We start from the raw sequence: 22262 nt of genomic DNA, 5'->3' as shown, positions 1-22262 counted from the left end.
CGAACAAATGTAGGACCAATGAAGGACCACAAAACATTAGAAAAGTTAATAAACATAACCACTCGGACAGATAACCAACTAAAGGAATATAGTAAGGAAAGAAATTTCAGATCGCTCAAGAGCCTCTCTCTTTGGACATCTCTGAAGTGTTAGGATTTGTGTTTTTTGAGTTAATTTCTGAATAATCTTTAGTGTTAAGTTTATTGTTTTCATTCGTTTTTCTGTAGTTCTATTTTTGTTGTGATTCATGTGTTTTGTCTTTTCCCTGTTATGTTGTGTAGTTTTGCACTCTGTGCCCTTTGTGTTCCATGTGCCATTACTCTCTCTCCCTCAGTAGTTTTCCATGTCACCCTGATTCGTCCATCTGCACCTGTTCCTAATTGGTAATCAGTCACCTGTGTCTACGTCCTCAACACCCTCAGTCCAAATAACTTGTTCCTCAGCTTCACTTACTGGCTGGTTCGTTGTTGTAGCAATGTGCTATCTGGTTCTCCTCATGCTTTCCTTTCTTGTGCTCCCTGTAATCTCTGCTGTTAGTAAGTTTTTGTTATTAGATTCTGGTTTCTTTAAATACATTAGTTTTGGGTTTGAGCTCCTTCTTTTTGTCTGCATTCTAGGTCCAAATCCTTCACCACCTCTCCCAAACCTGATACGGTGTAGGAGAGAGTCCAGTCCCTCGCCAGTAGAGTAGAGCTGCTGTGTGTGGAGGTGAGCCCAGTTATATCTAGTTGGTGTCTCTCAGCATCAAACACAAGCTTTGGCTTCTTTCCCACCAGTGAGGTGATATTCAGTGTACCTACAGACAGTTTATGACACCAGGAATTGGCATGCATTTTCTATTCCAGGGAACTTATCGTGTTTTCTGTGGTCCTTCTTAATCAAGGTCTTCAAAACCATCTTAGTCTGACCCCTTCCCTAAGGTCAAACTGCCATGAAAAACCCTCCCACGAGATGACACCCTGAACAACACAGCCCACAGAATCATGAGGTACTCAAAACAACTCCATAACATGAAGCTGGTGGTTTTGCAAGGGAGATGCACATTACTGCAGGAAGTCTCCGGTCCACTTGCATTCACATATGCATTCAAGCTGCACACACCTCATGAGTTCACTTCAACCGAACCGAGACCTAGGTTTTTAGGTGGACCAGAGTTCGCTTTTTTTGGTCTGCATCAGAGTTTGATTGCGCATTCACACCTCCCCAAACAAACCGGACTTTCTCGACAAACGAACTACAGTTCGGTTAAAGTGGACTGAACAGGGCTTATGTGAATGCACTCTGAGACTAGCTCTGTTAGGTATTTTTAGTTTAGAACCAGAAAGACTTTTTGTGTGTGTTTTTATAAGTACTTATATGAACATGTATGAACTTCAGTTCCAATTCAGTCCACCTTTATTTGTAAAGTACTTTAAAAGACCACAGCAGACCAAAGTGCTGTACAGAGTCAACAATAAAACACAACTCACACAAGACAAAAAATAGTAAGAGATATGAGATCAGATAAAACTAAACTCTATACAAGAGAAAAATAAAATAGAATCAAATATAATCCAGTATAATCAACTCTTTACAAAGTGTTAAAAGCCAAGGAAAATAGGTGTGTTTTAAGAAGAGTTTTAAAAGCAGATCATGAAGATGAGATGAAGGTGGAGTTTGTTCCACAGTTTAAGAGCTGCTACACTAAAAGCACAATCCCACATTAACTTGAGCCTAGATTTTGGGACCCTCAGGAGCAGCTGGTCAGCTGATCTGAGAGAGCGGGTTGGGTTTGTAAGGATGCAGCAGCTCAAAAAGGTAGGGTAGAGCCTTGCCGTTTAAAGATTTAAAAGCAAATAAAATAATTTTAATGGGTCCTAAAATAGACTGGTAGCCAGTGGAGTGAAGATAAAATGGGGGAAATGTGCTAGCATTTATGTGTGCCAGTTAAAAGTTGCGCAGCAGCATTTTGGACCCTCTGCAGTCAGGCAATGGAGGACCAGCTGCCTTAAATGATAAAAACTGCTCTAAATGACTGCCCTGATCTGGCTGTCTAGTTTGAGCTCATGATCCAATTAGACCCCCAGTTTCCTCAACATTTGCTTGCTGTACTGGGCCAAGGAACCTAAATCCACAGGATAGGGCCCAGTAGTGCCATCTCTTCAGTCTTATTTTCAATAAAATTCAAAAGGTTAAGTGCCATCCAGGCCTTAATTTCCTCAAAACACCTAAGAAGGAGACTGATAGAGTATGTATTTGACTTGTTAAGAGGGACATAAATCTGTGTAGCAATGGAATGCAACACCATGTTTGCCTAGTATGGAACCAAGTGGGAGCACATAGAGCTGTTAGTATTTTTCTGTAAAAACAGTAAAAATATAGGTAAATGTGTGAGATGGTGTGTCCACACTGACTAGAACAGTATGTAACTGCAGCGCATAGGAAATAGTGGTTTTCAAGTTTCCGCTTATTTAGCGAGTTTAAAGAGGTGTGAATTCATCACGCTCTGACACATTTTACAGAGAAAACAAAAGTGTCATCTGTTCTGATACATGACACACTACATTTTGTTTTGTCAGCCATGTGGACCAGACAGCAGGAAAACCTTCATTTTTTCATATTTGGTAAGATTTATTTTATACAATAAAGTTCTTATATCATTTAAGAATAAACCTTTTAGATTTTAGATAACTAAATGAGTCACACTTTTCTTTCCGACAGTCTCTTTTTACTTGATCTTATCTTCAATTGCTGCAGGTCAGTCTATTTCCTTGAGTCTCAGAATAAAAAAAAAAGATTGTCTGAAGCTGTACATTAATGCTTAGATTTTAAATCTTGTGTTTGAAGGCCAGATCAAGTTAGTTGGTCCTGGATCAGATCCATGTTCTGGAAGGATTGAAGTTTACCATAACAATATCTGGGGAACAGTTTGTGATGATGACTGGGACTCTAAAGATGCTGATGTGGTTTGTAGACAGTTGAACTGTGGAACATCACTTGGTTCTCTGATTTCTGGGGAATTTGGTGAAGGAACCAGACAGATCTGGCTGGATAATGTTCAGTGTACTGGTGAGGAAAGTTCTCTCACAAGTTGTCAACACGATGATTTTGGGTCCCACAACTGTGGACATCATGAGGATGTTGGTGTCATCTGTTCAGGTAAAAAAAAGTTTTTAAATTCTTTTGAAAAAAAGAAAAATATTTTATACAGGGTTTCCATGGAGCATTAAAAAACATTAAAAGTCATTACATGTATTTTGATCAATTTGAGGTCTTAAAAGACATTAAAAAGCATTCAATTTGAATCTCAGAGGCATTCAAAAATTTTTTGGTTTTCAAGAAAATTAAGTTGGAAATCACTCCGCTAGACTCATTTATCCGGGTATTTCAGTTATGAATTATTGCTGTAATATACATTATTGTAACATGTGAAACACTTGTAGTAATTGTTTCTGGGCAGTCGGTGGACAGTTGTAGGAAGATCATACCTTGGAGGGAAAACATGAAAACATCAGGAGCAGAGACAAAAGAAGGAAATTTAAATTCCAGCTAAAGTGGCTGGAAGATGAGACATTTAAGGAGTTGCTGCAGTCTGTTGATGATCAGGTGGCAAACGTTTTTGCAACATTTGTTAAACAAAATAAATAAATAAATAATTGGGGGACGATAAGCATAAATCAAGCTGGGATTCAGACACCTTCTGGCCGTCTTGATGTGAGCTCTGAATGGACTTAGACAGGAAGGGGGTTGAAGCCAACCCTCCCTGATGTACCTTTGTGCTGCGATGGGAAAAGGAAAGAAAACTCTTGGCAGTTCAAAACAGAAAACTGAAGAGGGAGAAGGATAAAGATGTTGTAGGGATGAAAAAGCTTTTCAAAGTGGTTGAAAGACAGTAGGTAAGTTGTGTCAATGTATCAAGATTAGGCTTGTAAATACTCAGGTTAGCTAAAGCTACTAGTAAAATGACATGCACCTTTTTTTCAGAGAGCCTCCCAATGCCCAGCATCTCCATGAATCCTGCTGGTGAGGTTACCTGGGGTCAGGATGTTAGGATCGTGTGTTTGACCACAGCTGAACTTTTAGGAGGGGCATTTATTCTCAAGAAGACTTCAGGCTCATTCAGAGAGGCCCAAGTATCCAGTTCCAACTCTGCTACCTTCAGTCTCCTTAAAGTAAACTTTGATCATGATGGATCGTACCAGTGTCAGTATGAAAAAAATATTTCAGGTCAAACATTCACCTCCCCCCTTAGTAACTCGATCACTCTCCTTGTTTCTGGTAAGAAAAAAAAACGTTTTGTGGAAATTTACTTTGTATTTACTATTTATATGTAAAAACAAAGTAAGATTCATGCTTTTAACGGGCCCAAAGATTGGTATCATTACAAAACACCAAAGAGAAAAAAAGATAAACACAGAACACATAAAATCAACACTAAGCTTTCTTGAAGACTTTCTGTATTGCTTTTGTTAGTTGATTAAATTTGACATAGTGTTATGAAACTATGGTTAATTTTTATGTTACATATCACTTCCTTCACTTTTAAAATGTTTTAAAATATGTTTCTGCCAAATGTTTCAGTTTTTACAAACATTTTACTACCACAAGAGCACTTGTACTAAGAAAACTTTTAGATGAGCATTCATCATTGAGAGTTTATCTAAAAATTACTTTGAGAAGACGACACGAGGCTGAAAAGATTGGCATATTACTTGAAATATTAGGTCACATGGGTTTCCTCAAATTCATGCTGATTATTAACTGTTGATTAAGTAAATACAAAATGTTTTCGTGAACTACTTCTTCTTTCAGCTGTTCCCTTTTTAGTGGTCTCCACAGCTAGTCATCCTCCTCCATCTAACTGTCTTCTGCGTCCTCTGTCCTCACTGCAATTACATCCATGTCCTCTCTAACTGCATCCGTATATCTCCTCTTTGTCTCTTTCCTGGCAACTGCATTTCTAACCAGTCCCTCCAGGATTTCTCGGGCATTTTTTGTGATTGTTGTGACTAAAATGACTGATTTCGCGAGGCATTTTCCTAAAAGTTGCGATGAAAAATTGCGATTTTTTTTTTTTACTAAAATCAATAAAAAACTATAATTTTGAATATATAAACCAAAAAATACTTATTAGTTTTGTAAGATAATTACCAACAAACATTGACTTTCTCAAAATGTGCTTTATTTGAGAACTTTGATAGCTTATAAACTGACATTCATGACCATTTCTGGATTGTCCCTCGTCTGCAGCTCTCCTCACATGTTTTGCAGACACAAAGTGTTTGTCGATGGATGACTTGTGTTTATGTTTGATGATTACACTGCCGGACATGCAAAAGAGCTTCCCCACACTCTCGTGCAGCTGGACAGGAAACTGTTTTGTGCGGTCCTTTACTGAAATCTTTGTGGGCAAATGTGAAGCATTCGGTCGCTGCTCCTGCACGCTCCCGGCATTCTGATGTTAACAGGATGTGACGTCATGTGTCTTCTTCATGAGTTATTTGGGGTTATTTTGTATTCCACACTACACAAACCCACAAAGAAGAGACTAGACCGCAGAAACGGTGGCGAATCAATTTAGAAACAATAAATATTGGGTTAAGTTGCGGGAAAGTTGCGGTGTTTTGGGCAAAGTTGCAAAAAGTTGCAATTTTGCAGGGTTTGCTTGATTTTGCGTTAATAGTTGCGATCGCGAAATCCTGGAGGCTCTGTCTAACATCCTTCTACCAATATATCCACTGTCCCTTGTCTGCACATGTCCAAACCATCTCAGTCTGGCCTCTAACTTTATCTCCGAGGTGTTCAACCTGTGCTGTACCTCAGATGACCTCATTCCTAATCCTATCCATCCTTGTCCCTCCCAAGGAGAACTTTAACATCTTCAGCTGTGCCATTTCCAGTTCTGTCTCCTGTCTTTTTGTCCGTCCCCAAACCATACAACATAGCTGCTGTCACCACTTTTTTAATTTGGTTTTTCAGCTTGTTTATTTTGTTTACATGTTTGTGTTTGCCCAAGTAAATAAAAAAATAGTTTTAGCAGAATTTATTTTCATCAAAATTTTTGTAAAAAAGTTTTTAAATAATTTCTAACACCAGAAAACATTTTACTTTCACTATTTAAATATTTTGCAATGTTTACTTTGTTAAGTTTGAGACTAGTGCTCAAAATATACAGCTCTAATATCCTTTTTATTAAATCTTAATTATCTGCTTTTTTATTTACAGCAAGTCTGCAGAGGCCTGTTTTTTCCCTGACTTATCCAGATTCAGGGTTGGTCTGGGGTCCCAAAAGTGCAGAGGTTACCATGGGTTCCAGCTTTTCCTTTAGCTGCTCCACTGACTCTGATTATCCTCAGGGCTTTTTTTCTCTCATCTTCTCTGGCTCGAACATGACAGAAACCACACCAGCCGTCAACAACTCAGCCACCTTTAACTTCCCTGCTGCTGAGTTTAAACACCAGGGCAACTACAGCTGTGTGTACGAGGTTACACTGTCTACAAGAAGATTCACTTCTGATCAGGCAGAACACATCTTTGTGCTTATTAAATGTAAGTAGTATTGCATTTAAAATGTTTATTCGTTTGGTTTATGAATGATGACAAACAATAAATAATCCATAAACCTTCAGAGGGAAAAAATGTATAACATGAAGGCTATAATCACTAAGCGTTAAATGTTTTCCAGGTTGGTTTTGTCGTTGTTTTATCACATGGCCTTAAGTAAAAGAAAACTGAGACTAAAATGATAAACAGAAACTGAAAGAAAGTAGGCCTGGGTGAGAAAAAAAACTGAACAGCAACCTAACTCTTTAATTTTTTTAAATGGTTATGAAAATTTCAAACAGACAAATGGTCAAACTTTCAGCCTCAAAAACTTGATCTGTTAACTTCAACCAATGCAGTTTAACCAGTTATCAAAGTAGACATCCATCCATCAATTCTTTTAGGTAGCTACACTCTTCAGAAACTCCTGCGAAAACTTCCCAGGCTCTCACCCTAGTGTGATGTGCCAGGAAAACCTCTAGACGGAGAAATACAAAAGGGTGAACAAAACACCCAATCTGCCTGGCCATCTCTCACTCTATTCTACCACTCTATTCTACTCCTCCATAAAAAATATCTTAAACTGAAAATGAGCATTCCACCCTTTCTAGATGAGAACCAAGGCCTCAAACTTTAAAGAGTTGATTCAGGCTGATTCCCACTTGGTTGCACACTGTCCCAGTCCATACTGAAGGTCATGGCCTAAAGAAGCCAACATGACTACATCACCTGCAAAAAGAGGTTCTCAGACCAGACACCCAAATCCTTGACTGTGCCTTGAGATCCTGTCCATCAGCACCACAAACAGGATATGAGAGTATCCCTGAATGATTTTTGTTAAAATCCAATGGAAAGAAAATAACACTTAGCTTCTTTACTACTTCTACCTTAAGCTCAAAACCAACTGAACACTGAAATATAGATACCTTCTAGTCAGAGTGGTGTTAAAAATAAGAGGCTTGTGGAAAGAACATAGCTTGGGCTGGCTATTCAAACAAGTAACCATAAATTACACTTGGACTTAATTTTACGTGTTTTTGAGGCTAAACTATGTAAATGTTTTCTCTCTTAGTGTCTTTGCTGTTGAGAGTCTTCTCCATAGCCAAGGAATCCTGCTGCTACTCCTGCTGGTCTTGTTACTGATGTTTCTGCTCCACAGGAGAAGACAAAGCACGAAGCAGCTCAGGAACCTCACCCAGAATCAAAGTCTATGATCATCAGAACCCAATTGTTGCGTTTTATAAATATTTGTTTGGCAACTCTTAAATTACAATTTTCTGTTTGTGTTTCAGTGGCCATGAGACAGATGAAAGCTTATGAACATGATGCCAATGATGAAGGGGACTATGAGAATGTAAATGTAGCAGACTCTGCAACTAAACCCACAGAGGAAGAAGAGAGTGATGATTATGAAAATTGTGATGATAATTGTTATGAGGACCTGAGAGCTAACTCAGATCACGGAAAGGTTATGATCTGAGTGTAGAGGAAAACAGTAAAGAAAAACAAAAAGATGAAGATGAGGAAGAGGATGAGGACTGTGATGAAAACATCTACATGAATGTAACTCAACTCTGTGAAGAAGCTGTGGAGCTTGTTGACTGATCACCAGAGTTATATTGGTTTAAACATGTATAAAACAAAACTTTTGACCAACTTTTGAATTTTTGGCCACATTAGACAGACAGATGACAGAGAATTGAGGCAAGTAAATAGTTAAAAGTTGAAAGAGAACTTACAGGGTAGCATACACAAAACTCATGGGGTAACTTACAGGGATATCTTGGATATGGACACAGACAACCAACTTTATTCTTTATCAGATAAACATGCTTGTTCTTAAAACAACAAATCTGACAGCAAACTAAAACTGTTACTGTTCAGAGAGGTGAACTGAAGGCTGTCTTGCCTCATAGATGTGACTTTGCTTTGTCTGCTGATGTTCTGTTTGCTGGTTCTCAAACAAAAAGATATTCATGCATGAAGGATCTCATGAAGGATGATGGCTCATAGGTCCTAATTTGCAGGATTCACAATTATATTTTGTTCCTATTTTTTTTCTTGTGAACAAAGTTGTCATCTTTTCTGTCCTTTCCCTCCTCAAGTCTGTCAGGATTTGGGGTTTTCGTGTTTTTGATTCATGTTTCTGTTTGAGTTTATTCTTTATTTTATTTTGTTATTTAGTTATTTTTATGTTTAGTCTTGTCTTAGTTCAGTTCTTGTTCCTTGTGTTTTCGTAGTCCTATTATCATTCACTTCTCCTTAGTCACTCACTTGTTTACTTGCCCATCTCCACCTGCTCCTGGTTTGTAATCACTCACCTGTGCCCACTTTCCCTAAATACCCTCTGCTTTAAAAACCTGGTCATGTCCTCCATTACTCGCTGGTCCATTGTCGCTTTCATGTCTTGCCTTGTCTGGTCATTTGAGTTGGAGTTTGGATTTGCTACCTTGTCAGCATTTTATTTTTGTTTTTTTTTTATTTAAAATAAATTATTTATTTCCTGGAACCACGATGAGACTGTGCTCTGGGTTTGCCTCACTCTCCACTGCACCTGACAAAGTCAAGGTTGTGTCACGTGCGCCTCCCAACAACATTCCAGTTAAATAATCAGTACATGGCAGTTGGAAGAGCTTTTCTCCTGAAACAGGAATTTTTTAAAAAAAAGGGTAAAATTACAAGTACACAGCTGTGTACGGGACAGCATTTGTAGGTGGCACACAGGTTCAAAAGTATTCACCTCCTTGGTGTTTTTATTTTTGTTGTTTTCTCTCTTTTTTGTCAATCTGGAGTTTATTGGACTGTTAATTTGATTATGAGTAATAATTCTCCAAAAATACCCTAGAATAACAAAATTTCCCAAACAGGGGATATGACAGGACAGGGGATATGACAGGACAGCGTCTGCGGTCCTAAGTAGATATCTACTTAGGACCGCAAACGCTGTCCTGTCCCATAACTGCACATAAGTTAAAAAAAATGACAATGAATCTATGAAAAACATTTTAAATTTCATTCATGAGTCAAAAAAGTTGAAAAAGACACTGAACAAAACAATGCACAGAAAGCTAAGTAATCAACATTTGTGGATGCAAAATTATATAAAGTTATGAATAATTGAAAAAAGCATACATATTTTTGGATATAAAGGGTATTATGACTACTTCTAAATAAGAACATTTCATTTTGATTACCGGATCATAAGGTCCTCATGTTATGATTTCTAATATGAGCAATCAAGCACATATTGGCCATGAAGCTCTTTGTCAGCTGATTGGTTCTAGGGTTTGTGCATGCTTGGATTATGGGCACTTCCTGGAACCTGATTGGTTCTGAGTTTGAATCGGCACAAATCATGAGCCCCCAGATAGATATATACTGCTTGTTTTACATTTTACTTCGGCTGCAACTTTTGCAGACTCCTTGTGCTCTTTTTGAACTTGTGACCTGCTATAGCACATAATAAATCACCACAAAAGACAATTCTCTTGTTAATTTCTGTATCCTCCACCATTAATTTGGAAAAATCCACCAGTGTGGTGTCACAAACAACTTGTCTGGGTGCATGGCTGTGTAAAGAATAAAGTTCTCTGAGGTGTTGTTTCGTGTGAACCATGCTCTGGTGTCTTTCGTGAGCCAGGTACACAACCTTTTCTCCCAGAGACTTAAGAACTACAAGATGTTTTCCTCTGAATATCAGTGGTGTTTCTGTTAAAGATAAAAGTGCTGAGAGATGCTTCATCTCCATAGATCACAGGGTTTGTCTTTATTCCTGCAAACAGATGTCTTAATACCGCCAGTTTATTTTATAAGCATCCTTTAAACAACAGTTGGTGTTTTGAACATTTATTTCTGATCTCTGATCATATTTGTAAACATTGCTGTAAAAGGGAGTTTCAAATCATTTCAGCAGAATCCCTGAACACAAGCTGGTTATAACTAAGCCAAAATGTTTAGAAATGGAGCTTCAAGCAGTATTTTTGTATTCTGAGTATTTTGCCTTTTATGATTTTCTTCTTTATAATGAACATGGCGTGGAGGTCCACAGGTTTGATGAGCACACTCCTTTTTTTTCTTTGAAAATTAGCATTTACAGCATCTACAACCTGTACAGGTGAAGGCTGGACTGTACCTGCAGCTGAGAGCAGTGTAGAATTTTTAATTGCTGCTTCCACTTGACAAGAAATGTTTAGAGTTTTGTCCAGCATGAGGTCCTCATCCAGCAACAACACACCCTTCACAGCACTGAGATAAACATTAGAAACGAACTGATCTCTTATTAGTTCACCTTCCATCAGTCCAAAACCACACAATGCAGCTAAAGCTCTTAGTGCAGCAACATCCTGGCTCCCTGTTTCATTGGCAAAATAAACACCTGTCTGTATGTGTGTCCACACACCGATACATTAACTTTGGGGACAAAATGTCTTTCAAGTGCAGCCATGGCTTCATCAAATGTTGTATCTTGTTTTGGTGGTGTGTAGAACAGACATTGTCCCTCTGGACCTAAACACTGTTGTAAAATGGCACTTCATCTTACATCTCCAGTAGCATTTATGATGAGCATGTTCTTGTGTAATATTTTCTTCCACACTGTAAATGGTATAGGAGGCTCACAGGCCCAATAACAGTCTCTTCTGCCCTATGCTGTCACAGCAGTGCCCTCTGGTGACAAGGACACAACACTAATATTTATAGCCATCTTAGTCTTTCCTTTTTGTACAACTAAAGGGACTTTCTCAATTAAAAAAACATGTTCCAAAATCTGCTTTCAAGACACTTATACCTAATCAACGTTATTAAATAAATAAAAATCAATAGCTGATTTGACGACCCCCTTACGGTCTGCAGCCAGCTCCACATGTCCTTCCAGAAGGATTGGAGTACAAAAAATAAAGAAAGAAATAAGAAATACAAAAAAGGAGATTATTCAAATCTTCTAAGTCACTATCACAGAAAGTACAACAATTTCCCTCAATTTTAAATCTCTGCCTAATAGAAATTTTTGTTGGATAAGGTTCATTTAAGATTTTAAATTTCTTTTATTTTAGAGCTTGAATGGTTGTCTGTCATGTTCTTTAATGATATAATGACAATTATTTTTTCATATAAAATTACAATACCTGCTACATTCACACTGCAAGCAAAAGTGGCTGAAATCCTTTTTTCTTTTTCCCCACATCTGATGTTTTTATGACAGTCTGAATATGACAGATCCAACTTTTTCAAATCCAACCCAGATCACTTTCATATGGTACAGCAGTACCATCTAGGACTAAATTCACTTTATTTGTCACTTCTGTTATATGCCTTCAGCATATGTAAAAGTGAGATATCAACTTTGTGCTGTTGACCCTTTCAGCAGCAGTATAACTGATGGTCAGCAGGGGGTGCTCATTGCTGTCTCTCCTAAAGTCCAAACCCTCTCCTTGGTTTTTCCACATTCAGGGAGAGGTTGTTGTCACACCACCTAGTCAGTTGCTCCACCTTCTCACTGTACAGTGAGTCATCGTTATTGATGAGACTCATTACAATTGTGTCATCTGCAAACTTTATGATATGGTTTGAGCTGAACCTGGCAGTGCAGTCATGTGTCAACAGAGTGAACAGGAGAGGGCTGAGCACACAGCCCTGGGGGGAGCTGGTGCCCAGTGTGAGGTTCTCTTCCCTATCACTCACTGACTGTGGTCTGTCTGTAAGAGAGTCCAGGATCCAGTTACAGAATGGTGTATTAAAGTCCAGAGAGCTCAGCTTCTATATACATTGTTGTAGAACGATTGTATGATTGTAACCAATTAACAGCATCTTGACATGAGCAATCATGGTAAAGGCTGATGATACCAAACAGCCCTGTGACTACTTTTCACCCTCAACAGGCAACAGGCAGACTGACTGATTAAAAGACTGAAGACACCTGTGATGCTGATTACAGGACTCACCAGAGTTTAGCATGTTTCTGTGGACAATTATTTTCAATCTTTTCTAGGGGTTCTATGCTTTTTGTCAAGGCCAGCTTTGTTAGCAATATCTGATTTTCATTTGTTGATTTTCAGTATTTATATTTTTAATTACTTTTATCAGTTTCAATTTTTTTATGGATCGTTTTTCTTTCTTTAACAAAAGGGAAAAAATGTCATTTGTGCCTGTATCTGTAAAATTCACTAATTATCTTTCTTAGATCAGTAGGCTGTGATAGTCATCTTGAATTGGGTTGGTGCCAAAGGTTAATGAGTTGTAGATGTAAATCCAATGATAATTTTCTTACGGTTTCAATGCAGTTTGTCCAGTGGTTTATGAAATATTTTGCTAACAGATAGACAAAATTGACACAAAATAGTTAATGGCAATATTTTAAACAATGATCTTGTGCAACCTGTTAGTGCTCAGAATATGTTAGGGATCAGTCTCAGCTACTACCACACAAAATTTTAAATATAAAACTGAATTTCAGATATTTCTGTGCTCTCCAAGTTCAGTTAGCTAATCTTAAATCAGTCTGACTTCAAAAGTTAATCAGTTGTAGAGGTACATCTGATGATTATTTTCTGAGTTTTATTCAAATTCATCCTGTTGTTCATAATATTTTGCTAACAGTCAAACCCATGCACACACTTTTTAACTGTTTTCATCCTTGTACCTGATTGAAAACATACTGTGCAGAGTGTGTATAAACTGGACAAAAGTAGTACGAGATAAGACAAATCAAACATCTATAGTACTGTAAATTATCCACTAGTAAGAGTAAAAGAAGAAAACATTGAAATGCACCAAGAAAAAACAAAGCAAGACAAATACATGATTGCTAATAATTTATGTTGCATATTAAACAAATAACTTGATAATATCATTGAAGGTGAGCTACAGATTGAAGCAAAGCTAAGAGAAAAATAGCACAGAGATTAACAAAACAGTGTCAACAGGACTGAACTATGGTTTTTGATTTTTTGGAAATGGAATTAAATGTTCAATTTAGCTAACAGTCCAAAAATGTGATATTCATATCATAATGTTTAAGAACAAAGACAAACAACAAACACTAAGCCCAAAAATACAAAAAAAAAAAAAACAGGAAAATTGCCTAAAATACATCAAAATAATTTCCATTCTTCTCTGATTAGTTAAAATTAAAACCAAGTTAACATTTAATGGGAAATAGTCACAAGAATAACCAGCTACAATGTTGGTTTGAAAAAGGGACACCAAACTATAGGAAAAAAACAACTTCTTGCAATGTTACATCTTTATAAAGTAATATTTCTGCATTTGAAACATGAAGAAAAAAACAGTTGAATTAATAATAATTTTTAATTGGATTCTGGAAATTGTTTAAAAAAAACTCAATCTGATATAAAGATATTTTTCATTTCTGTTTTTGTTATCAGCTGTAGGGTCGGTGGACATTCATGTAGTCTCATGTTTATCATCAACAGCAGTGAGGCACTTTGTGAATTCACAGGCATTAATCTGCTCTTTCTGCAGGAGATACATCTCCTGTAAAGGACTGTTTGTTCACATTGGATCCATCTTCCCTGTTCCCTGAAGGGGTGCAAAAAGAAAAGGTTAAAGGTCACAAGAGAGCAGTTAGAACAGGGGCAAGTATGGTTTGTTTAAAAGGACTACAGGAGAAAGCCTCTTCTCTCTTAAAAGAACATGGCAGCACGGCTTAGATTTGTAAAGTTTTATCTGCGTGAACCACAAGACCTCTGGAATAATATCCTTTGGACAGATGAGACCAAAGAAGATATGTTTACCCATAATGCACAGCAACATGTTTGGAGAAAACCAAACAGTATACCAGCACAAAAACCTCTTACAAATGGTCAAACACAGCAGTGGAGGTGTGATTATTTGGGCTTGTTTTGCAGCCATGGGACCTGGTCATTGAGTCAACCATGAACTCCTCTATAGACCAAAGGATTCTAGAGTCAAATGTGAGGCCATCTGTCTCACAGCTGAAGCTTGGACCAAACTGGGTCACAAAGCAACAGAACAATGATTCCAAACACAGAAGTTAATCTACAACAGAAAAGCTCAAAAAGAGACAAACCAAGGTGTTGCAATGCTCCAGTCAAAGTCCAGACCTAAACCTGATTAAAATACTGTAGTGGGACTGTAAAACAATAGCCTAGTCATTTTTGAAATGATGTTCTGTCAAATAGTAATCGATAGTTAATACTTTACAGCTGTGACATCAGTCATAGAGCACAAAGTATGGAAAAAAGGACAAAGTCTTTCTCCAGGCTAGGCTAATGGCTAGCCAAACAAGATCCAGTTCTTCATTACTTTTCAAGTTTATAAACAACTCTTTCTCAAGAACAACAAACTTGTGTTAGTGAACGCTACATTAGCTAATAGTAAAGCTCTAAACTTATGCATGACACCATTTGTTTAGTTTGTCACCGTCTTCGTAACCGAACATCTGTGTTACTACGAGAATGTACGTGTGCAGATCTTAGATAACCGTGTATGTTGATAGTACTGAGGCTGTTGAATGTATCAGTCAGCCTGATCAGCACTTCTAGTCAGTCCAAAGGTTTATTCAATTCATGGTGAACTGATTCATTCAGCATCCTCAGCACCCCTGGCTATATACAGCCTATGCTCAGCACACATATATTAGCATAGTAACACGGTTGTACAGTTGATAAAACAGTGATAAACTAAACAAATGATTTCATGCAAATTTGTAAAGATTTAATATTAGTCAGTGTAGCATTCTTTCACACCAGTATGTTGTTTTTGAAAAAAAAAAAAAAAAAAAAACTGATTCAAGACCTCGTTTGGTTAGCCATTAGCCTCGCCTAGAGGAAGACCTGCCTCTTTCTCCTTACTCCATGCTTGCTGACTGATATCATGGCTGATGAGGTACTGAGTAATGATCACTATTAAACAGAACATCACTTCAAAATTCACCAAACTATGCACTAGTGAATGTGTGCAAACCTCAATGAACTGAGACAACATTAGAAAGAAGAGTGGGACAAAATTCCTTCACAACTATGTGAGAGACTGATAAAGTCAAACACAAAACCACTAAAGTTATTGTTTGTTAAAGGAGATTCTACAAGCTGCTGGATCATGAGGTAGACAGTTTTTCCACTCCCAGCTTTTCCCTTTTGACTTTATTTATTTATGTTTAATAAATAATGACAGTGGAATATGTTGTGTTTTTGTAGAGTAAGGTTAAAAATAAGATCATTTTTGTTATCTTCTAAGATATAAAAGCCCAGAACTGAAAAAGGGTGGACTTTCTTTTTCCCATTTATATTTTTGATGAAAGATGAGAAAGAAGCTCATCACACTATGTTACTCATACAACAACATCTTTTAGAGATTTCCAGACATTTCTAAAGCTCATGAGCAGCTCTGTACAAACAGCTGATCTGTTTTAAACCACACATGATGCCGTGCAACAATGTCTTCATCTACAAACTGAAGTACAGGTCTGACAAACTGTCAGACAGGAAGTTACAACAATTTATGGCAAATCAAAAAGTCCCATGGCACAATATGTACTCAACATGTGAACATGCACTGAGTTTTGTTTCAATAATGTTGATGCAGGAGGGCTGAAGCTTCAGGTTTTTAGCCTTACTGAGGTGGGTTATTGTCAAACAATAATGTCCAGAAAAATGAGAGAAAAAGCTTTGGACTGTTCAAGATCATCATACTCCAAGACAGATACAAAGAACATTAAAGGTCTAGCATTCCTTGTATTAATGCATATTGAGTTTTCAACTATCATCTTTTGTTAAGAAATAACAGAGTTCAGGGTTTTCCCCAGTGTATTATAAGCCTGGCACGCCGCCAGGCTTTATTGTCCCCGCTGCCAGGCTAAGCTCCGCTTGTTTATTGTAAAATACGTAATTTTTTATACATTTTTTTCCACCCACACCCCCAAAACCGCTACCTTTCTCTACCTCTTTACACAGTAGCACCTACTACACATACAACATGTCATGGAGAAAGAGTGAAAAGATGTTGGACTCCTTTTTTTTCGAAGTCAGAGGATTATGAAGCGCCAAAGTGGACAAAAGCTCTACGTACAGACCCACACACAAGACCACATGACCGGCACGCGATAGCCAATTACCTCTGCGCAAATGTATGACCCGCGTGAGACCGAATGACTGGTGCGCGAGAACCAATGACTGGTGTGCATTGAAAGACAGTGAAAGACATTTTTTAAGAAAAAAAGCCCAAAACAAATCAAAAACCTATGTCAATGTATGTGAAAACATTTTTATGGATCCTCTCTTTTTGTTGTTTATTCTGTTTAAGTCCATAAAGACAAGATTGTTTCTTCTTGGTGTGATTAAACTAAAAGCAGCAATCCTTGAAATTCTCTCAACACCTTCTTTGTGGACCACTTTTTTGGGGTCTTCATTGAAGCTCCTTGTACGACGTATAGGCAAGATGTGCTGAACGTACATATTGGCTTGCTCCATCATCAAACAAGCATTGAGATGGCAGCACAAAAAAGCAAAAGCAAACAGTAAATAATATAAATACACTGCTCAAAAAAAAATAAAGGGAACACTTAAACAATACAATATAACTCCAAGTAAATCAAACTTCTGTAAAATCAAACTGTCAACTTAGGAAGCAATACTGATTGGCAATCAATGTCACATGCTGTTGTGCAAATGGAATAGGCAACAGGTGGAAATTATTGGCAATTAGCAAGACACTCAATAAAGGAGTGGTTCTGCAGGTGGGGACCACAGACCACTTCTCGGTACCTATGTTTTCTGGCTGATGTTTTGGTCACTTTTGAATGTCGGTGGTGCTTTCACACTCGTGGTAGCATGGGACAGACTCCAACCCACACAAGAGGCTCAGGTAGTGCAGCTCATCCAGGATGGCACATCAATGTGAGCTGTGGCAAGAAGGTTTGCTGTGTTTGTCAGCGTAGTGTCCAGAGGCTGGAGGCACTACCAGGAGATGGGCCAGTAAACCAGGAGACGTGGAGGAGGCCGTAGGAGGGCAACAACCCAGCAGCAGGACCACTACCTCCGCCTTTGTGCAAGGAGGAACAGGAGGAGCACTGCTAGAGCCCTGCAAAATGATCTCCAGCAGGCTACAAATGTGGATGTGTCTGCACAAATGGTATGAGGGCCCCACATCCACAGATGGGGGGTGTGCTCACAGCCCAACACCGTACAGGACGCTTGGCATTTGCCAGAGAACACCGGGATTGGCAAATTCGCCACTGGCACCCTGTTCTCTTCACAGATGAAAGCAGGTTCATACTGAGCACATATGCCAGACGTGACAGGGTCTGGAGACGCCGTGGAGAGCGATCTGCTGCCTGCAACATCCTTCAGCATGACCGGTTTGGTAGTGGGTCAGTAATGGTGTGGGGTGGCATTTCTTTGGAGGGCTGCACAGCCCTCCATGTGCTCACCAGAGGTAGCATGACTGCCATTAGGTACCGAGATGAGATCCTCAGATCCCTCATGCAGGACAATGCTAGACCTCATGTGGCTGGAGTGTGTCAGCAGTTCCTGCAAGATGAAGGCATTGAAACTATGGACTGGCCCGCTCATTCCCCAGACCTGAATCCGATTGTGCACATCTGGGACATCATGTTTCGCTCCATCCACCAACGTCACATTGCACCACAGACTGTCCAGGAGTTGGCGGATGCTTTAGTCCAGATCTGGGAGGAGACCCCTCAGGAGACCATCCGCCACCTCATCAGGAGCTTGCCCAGGAATTGTAGGGAGGTCATACAGGCACATGGAGGCCACACACAATACTGAGACTCATTTTGACGTGTTTTAAGGACATTACATCAGCGTTGGATCAGCCTGTAGTGTTTTTCCACTTTAATTTTGTGCGTGACTCCAAATCCAGGCCTCCATTGGTTAAAAAAATCATCAATGGAAATAAAATTTATTGTGTGATTTTGTTGTCAGCACATTCAACTTTGTACAGAACGAAGTATTTAATGAGAATATTTCATTCATTCAGATCTAAGATGTGTTATTTGAGTGTTCCCTTTTTTTCAGCAGTGTACTTTACACTGACTAAAATGAATAAACCAACCAATAAGTAAAATATAACATCTCTAATGGCTTGTCAATCAAGTTGTATTCATTTTAATTGCATTTTTGTTTAAAAAGTGTAACAAAAGTGCCTTTTTCACAAAACTGTAGTTGTGTAAATATCTGACACATATCTTACAATATCACATAATAAATAGCCATATTTTCAACTTTATTGTCAACTTTAATCATACTTTTTTACTAAATCACGGTCGGCTGGCGATCAGCCGATGCCACCTATCAACATGCTTAGCCTCTTTTCTGGGGGAAACCCTGGAGTTGTAGCAATTTTCGTCAAATCTTAAAATTTGAAACCTTGAAAATAACAGCATGTGCAATCTCATGCAATACTGTGAGTTGTCATGCTCAGAGTATTTGTTGTGAATGACTCTCAGCAACTACCACTCCAAATTTTAGCACAATTTCTGTAAAACTGACTGAGATAGAGCCATTTTTGTGTTGGCTAATGTTGAATAACTGTGGCAACCATCTTTAATTAGTTTGACTGCACAAGTTAATCAGTTTTAGATGTATAACCAACAATCTTTTTTTTTAAGTTTTATTAAAATCCACTCAGTGGTTCAAGAGGTATTGGCAAAGTTGAAAGCAAAGATCTTATGCAATAAGTAGCATTTGGAGAATGTGTTGTGAATCACTCTCTTCTACACCACACCAAATTTTCACATAATATTCATGAACTTTCATATTTGTGTTTTTAAAGGTCAGTTGGCTGTGGCAGCCATCTTGAATTGGTTTTGGCTCCTAAAGTTAATTAGTTGTGGGACAGACACTTATTTTCTGAATGTTTCATTCAAATCTGTGGAGTGGTTTATGAAATATTTTGCTAACTGACAGACAGAGCTGTCTACAAATAGGTAATGGCATAATTTTTAAAGATCTTGGGAAATCTGTTAGTGCCCAGAATATGTGTTGAGGATGAGTCTCATCTACTACCAAACCAAATTTTAGGTCAATAACTGTAAAATTGAGTTTTGGTGGCAGGTCATAAAAATGATCAGACACAAAGAGAAGAAAACCTTTTAGGAGATTATAAACAGAGAGATAAAAAACAGAGCATCGCTCACACCTCAGAGAAGGACACATGACTTGGGAGGCCTGAATGGATTATCACTTGAGGGTACCCCATTCAGGAGTGGGTCTTTTTGAGCATTCTGCAAACAGAATGTCTTCAGTTCTGCAGCAGCCTGAGAAACCTGGAAAAATTCAAAAACAGGAGAGAATTAAACATTTATTATTAGTTAACTATTGTTTTACTGTTACCATCTGGGTTTTTTTATACATTTTTGCAGTTTAACTACTTCTGCATACTTAGTGCTATTTCAGCCACTAATCAGACCTTCCAGGATTTTGCGATGTTGCGATCGCAACTATTAACGCAAAATCAAGCAAACCCGCGGAATCGCAACTTTGCCCAAAACACCGCAACTTTCCCGCAACTTTAACCAAAATAACCCCAAATAACTCACGAAGAAGAGATGTGACGTCACATCCTGTTAACATCAGAATGCCGGGAGCATGCAGGAGCAGCGACCAAAGCCAAAATGTGCGCTAATGCTTCACATTTGCCCACAAAGCAAAAGACCGCAGTGAAGTTAGTTTTAAGTTGGATAATGGATATTCGCGCTCAGCGGAGTTAGCGGCGTCTAGCTCACGGCTGATTTAGCCATCCCTAAGTGAACCGCTGCACTTGAGAGAAGGGGCCAGCAGAGAACGGCTGGCCAACATTAGCACTCCTGTTTCAGGTCAGCCGTGAGCTAACTCCGCGGAGCGCAAATATCCAATATCCAACTTAAAGCTAACTTCACTGCGGTCGCAAACCAGTTTCCTACCCAGCTGCACGAGAGTGTGGGGGAAGCTGTATTGCACGTCCTGCAGTTTAATCATCGAACATAAACACATCGACAAACACTTTGTGTCTGCAAAACGTGAGGAGAGCGGCAGACGAGGGACAATCCAGAAATGGTCATGAATGTCAGTTTATAAGCTATCAAAGTTCTCAAATAAAGCACCTTTTGATAATGTCAATGTTTGTTGGTAATTATCTTACAAAACTAGTAAGTATTTTTGGTTTATATATTAAAAGTTATGGTTTTTTATTGATTTTAGTAAAAAAAAAAAAAATCGCAACTTTTCACCGCAACTTTTAGGAAAATGCAATCACAAAAAACAATCACAAAAAATGCCCGCGAAATCCTGGAGGGACTGACTAATATATCAAAACTTTCAGCTCATTTAGGAGATAGATACAACCGAATTCATAGCACCTAACTTTTCAAAATACTTAACTTTTATTTACAAAAATTGTGTCCTTGAAAATACACTGAGATCTCCTAAACTATGGAGGGAGAATTCTGCCTTTATCCAAGAGCGCACATATTGGATTTGCAAGCAGGATTTCATCTCTTGCCTTTAAAACTTTTAACGCTTGCACTCAAAACTTCTGCTCTCTTTCAAATATTCTCTTTTCTCTCTCAGATCTTTTTGTTTGCGCTCAAATTTTCTCCTCGCTTGCAAAACTTCTTTCTCTCTCTCACAGATCGGATCTGCGTTTTCAAACCTCAATACATATACACTTTACATATCACCTTACATATCACTTTACATATCACCTAACATATCACTTTACATATCACCTAACATATACATAGCATGCTACATACATGCCTTACATAGACACAAACATATTTTTCGCACTAAAGGAACTCCATACTCCTGCCTCACATCAGTGGGCTGTTAGCGATCAATAGCAGCTGGAGATGTTGCTGGGCTGTTATTTACTAACGTAGAGAACACGGACCTGCTGTCTGTTGTGAATGCAAAGCTATTGGTCGCAGCCCATATGGCCAAAGTTCTCCTTAAGTTCTCTTTATGTTTTGACCAGCCAGAAAATCACTAACATGAAAAAAAAAAACAAATTCAAAGGCCATTCTTTTGAAAGCATGTCATGACGGAACGTTATAACACTGAGCTGAAAGCTGAAGTCGTTTCTCCCTACATCTAGTGAGCAGCCCAGGAAAAACAGATGCCACAATGTAGCCGCACCAGCACACCCACTAGAAAATATCAAGCGCACCCAGAGGAACACTGTCATTCTATTGGCTGGAACGGTTGCTAGGCGACAGTGCTCAAATCCGCGAGAAAGCAGAAAAAATCCGCGAGCGAGCAGAGAGGTTTGCAAGCCCATCCGATCCATGAGAGAGACAGAGAAGTTTTGCGCGCTAGGAGAAAATCTGAGCGCAAACACAAAGATTTGAGAGAGAAAAGAAAATATTGGTAAGAGAGCAGAAGTTTTGAGAGAGAGAAAAGAGAGCATTTGAAAGAGAGCAGAAGTTTTGAGTGCAAGCATTAAAAGTTTTGAAGGCAAGAGATGAAATCCTGCTTGCAAATCGAATATGTGCGCTCTCGGCATAGGCGCCGGAACCACTGGGGCCAGGGGGCCATTGGCCCCCCCACTTTCCGGCCCTGCCACTGCGCTGCGTGTTCCCACCAGACGGCTGCACAGACTGCACGCGACTCTCACAGACTGTGACTAACGTGACTCTGTGTTTATATAGAGACAGAAGCACAAATAAAACCTACAGCATTGAGATCTGGACCAAATTCTTAAAGCTCCAGTCCAGGGTCAAAACAGTCACCAAAAAGTTTCTGCAGATGCGATAGCACGGAGTC

At 38.7% G+C, this 22262-nt stretch overlaps 2 protein-coding genes across 3 annotated transcripts in view; one reads left to right on the top strand and one right to left on the bottom strand.

Moving 5' to 3' along the window:
• Window positions 1-239: 239 nt before the first annotated feature.
• On the top strand, window positions 240-8753 carry LOC112451427 (putative DMBT1-like protein). Of its 2 annotated transcripts, XM_037978514.1 has the most exons (9): window positions 240-536; window positions 618-708; window positions 884-988; window positions 2559-2603; window positions 2701-2736; window positions 2827-3138; window positions 3964-4257; window positions 6205-6528; window positions 7815-8753. In XM_037978514.1, the coding sequence occupies exons 4-9, from the start codon at window positions 2561-2563 to the stop codon at window positions 8000-8002; spliced, it is 1197 nt and encodes a 398-aa protein (XP_037834442.1). In that variant the 5' UTR covers window positions 240-536; window positions 618-708; window positions 884-988; window positions 2559-2560; the 3' UTR covers window positions 8003-8753. The 2 variants fall into 2 exon arrangements, with proteins under 2 accessions (XP_037834442.1, XP_037834443.1); XM_037978515.1 differs by lacking the exons at window positions 240-536; window positions 618-708; window positions 884-988 and having other exon boundaries at window positions 2507-2603; window positions 7595-8753.
• Window positions 8754-13314: 4561 nt separating this feature from the next.
• si:dkey-204f11.64 (uncharacterized protein LOC100537752 homolog) overlaps window positions 13315-22262 on the bottom strand; it is a 16135-nt gene continuing 7187 nt past the window's right edge. Inside the window, exons 2-3 of the mRNA XM_017436787.3 lie at window positions 19660-19786; window positions 13315-14058 (exon numbers count right to left, since the gene is read on the bottom strand). Coding sequence (XP_017292276.1) covers window positions 19661-19786 — 126 coding nt within the window. The 3' untranslated portion in view covers window positions 13315-14058; window position 19660. The remainder of the gene's footprint in view (window positions 14059-19659; window positions 19787-22262) is intronic.

The sequence above is a fragment of the Kryptolebias marmoratus genome, linkage group LG12 (assembly GCF_001649575.2).
Source record: "Kryptolebias marmoratus isolate JLee-2015 linkage group LG12, ASM164957v2, whole genome shotgun sequence".
Lineage (NCBI taxonomy): Eukaryota > Metazoa > Chordata > Actinopteri > Cyprinodontiformes > Rivulidae > Kryptolebias > Kryptolebias marmoratus.
This window is presented reverse-complemented; position numbering and strand designations above follow the sequence as displayed.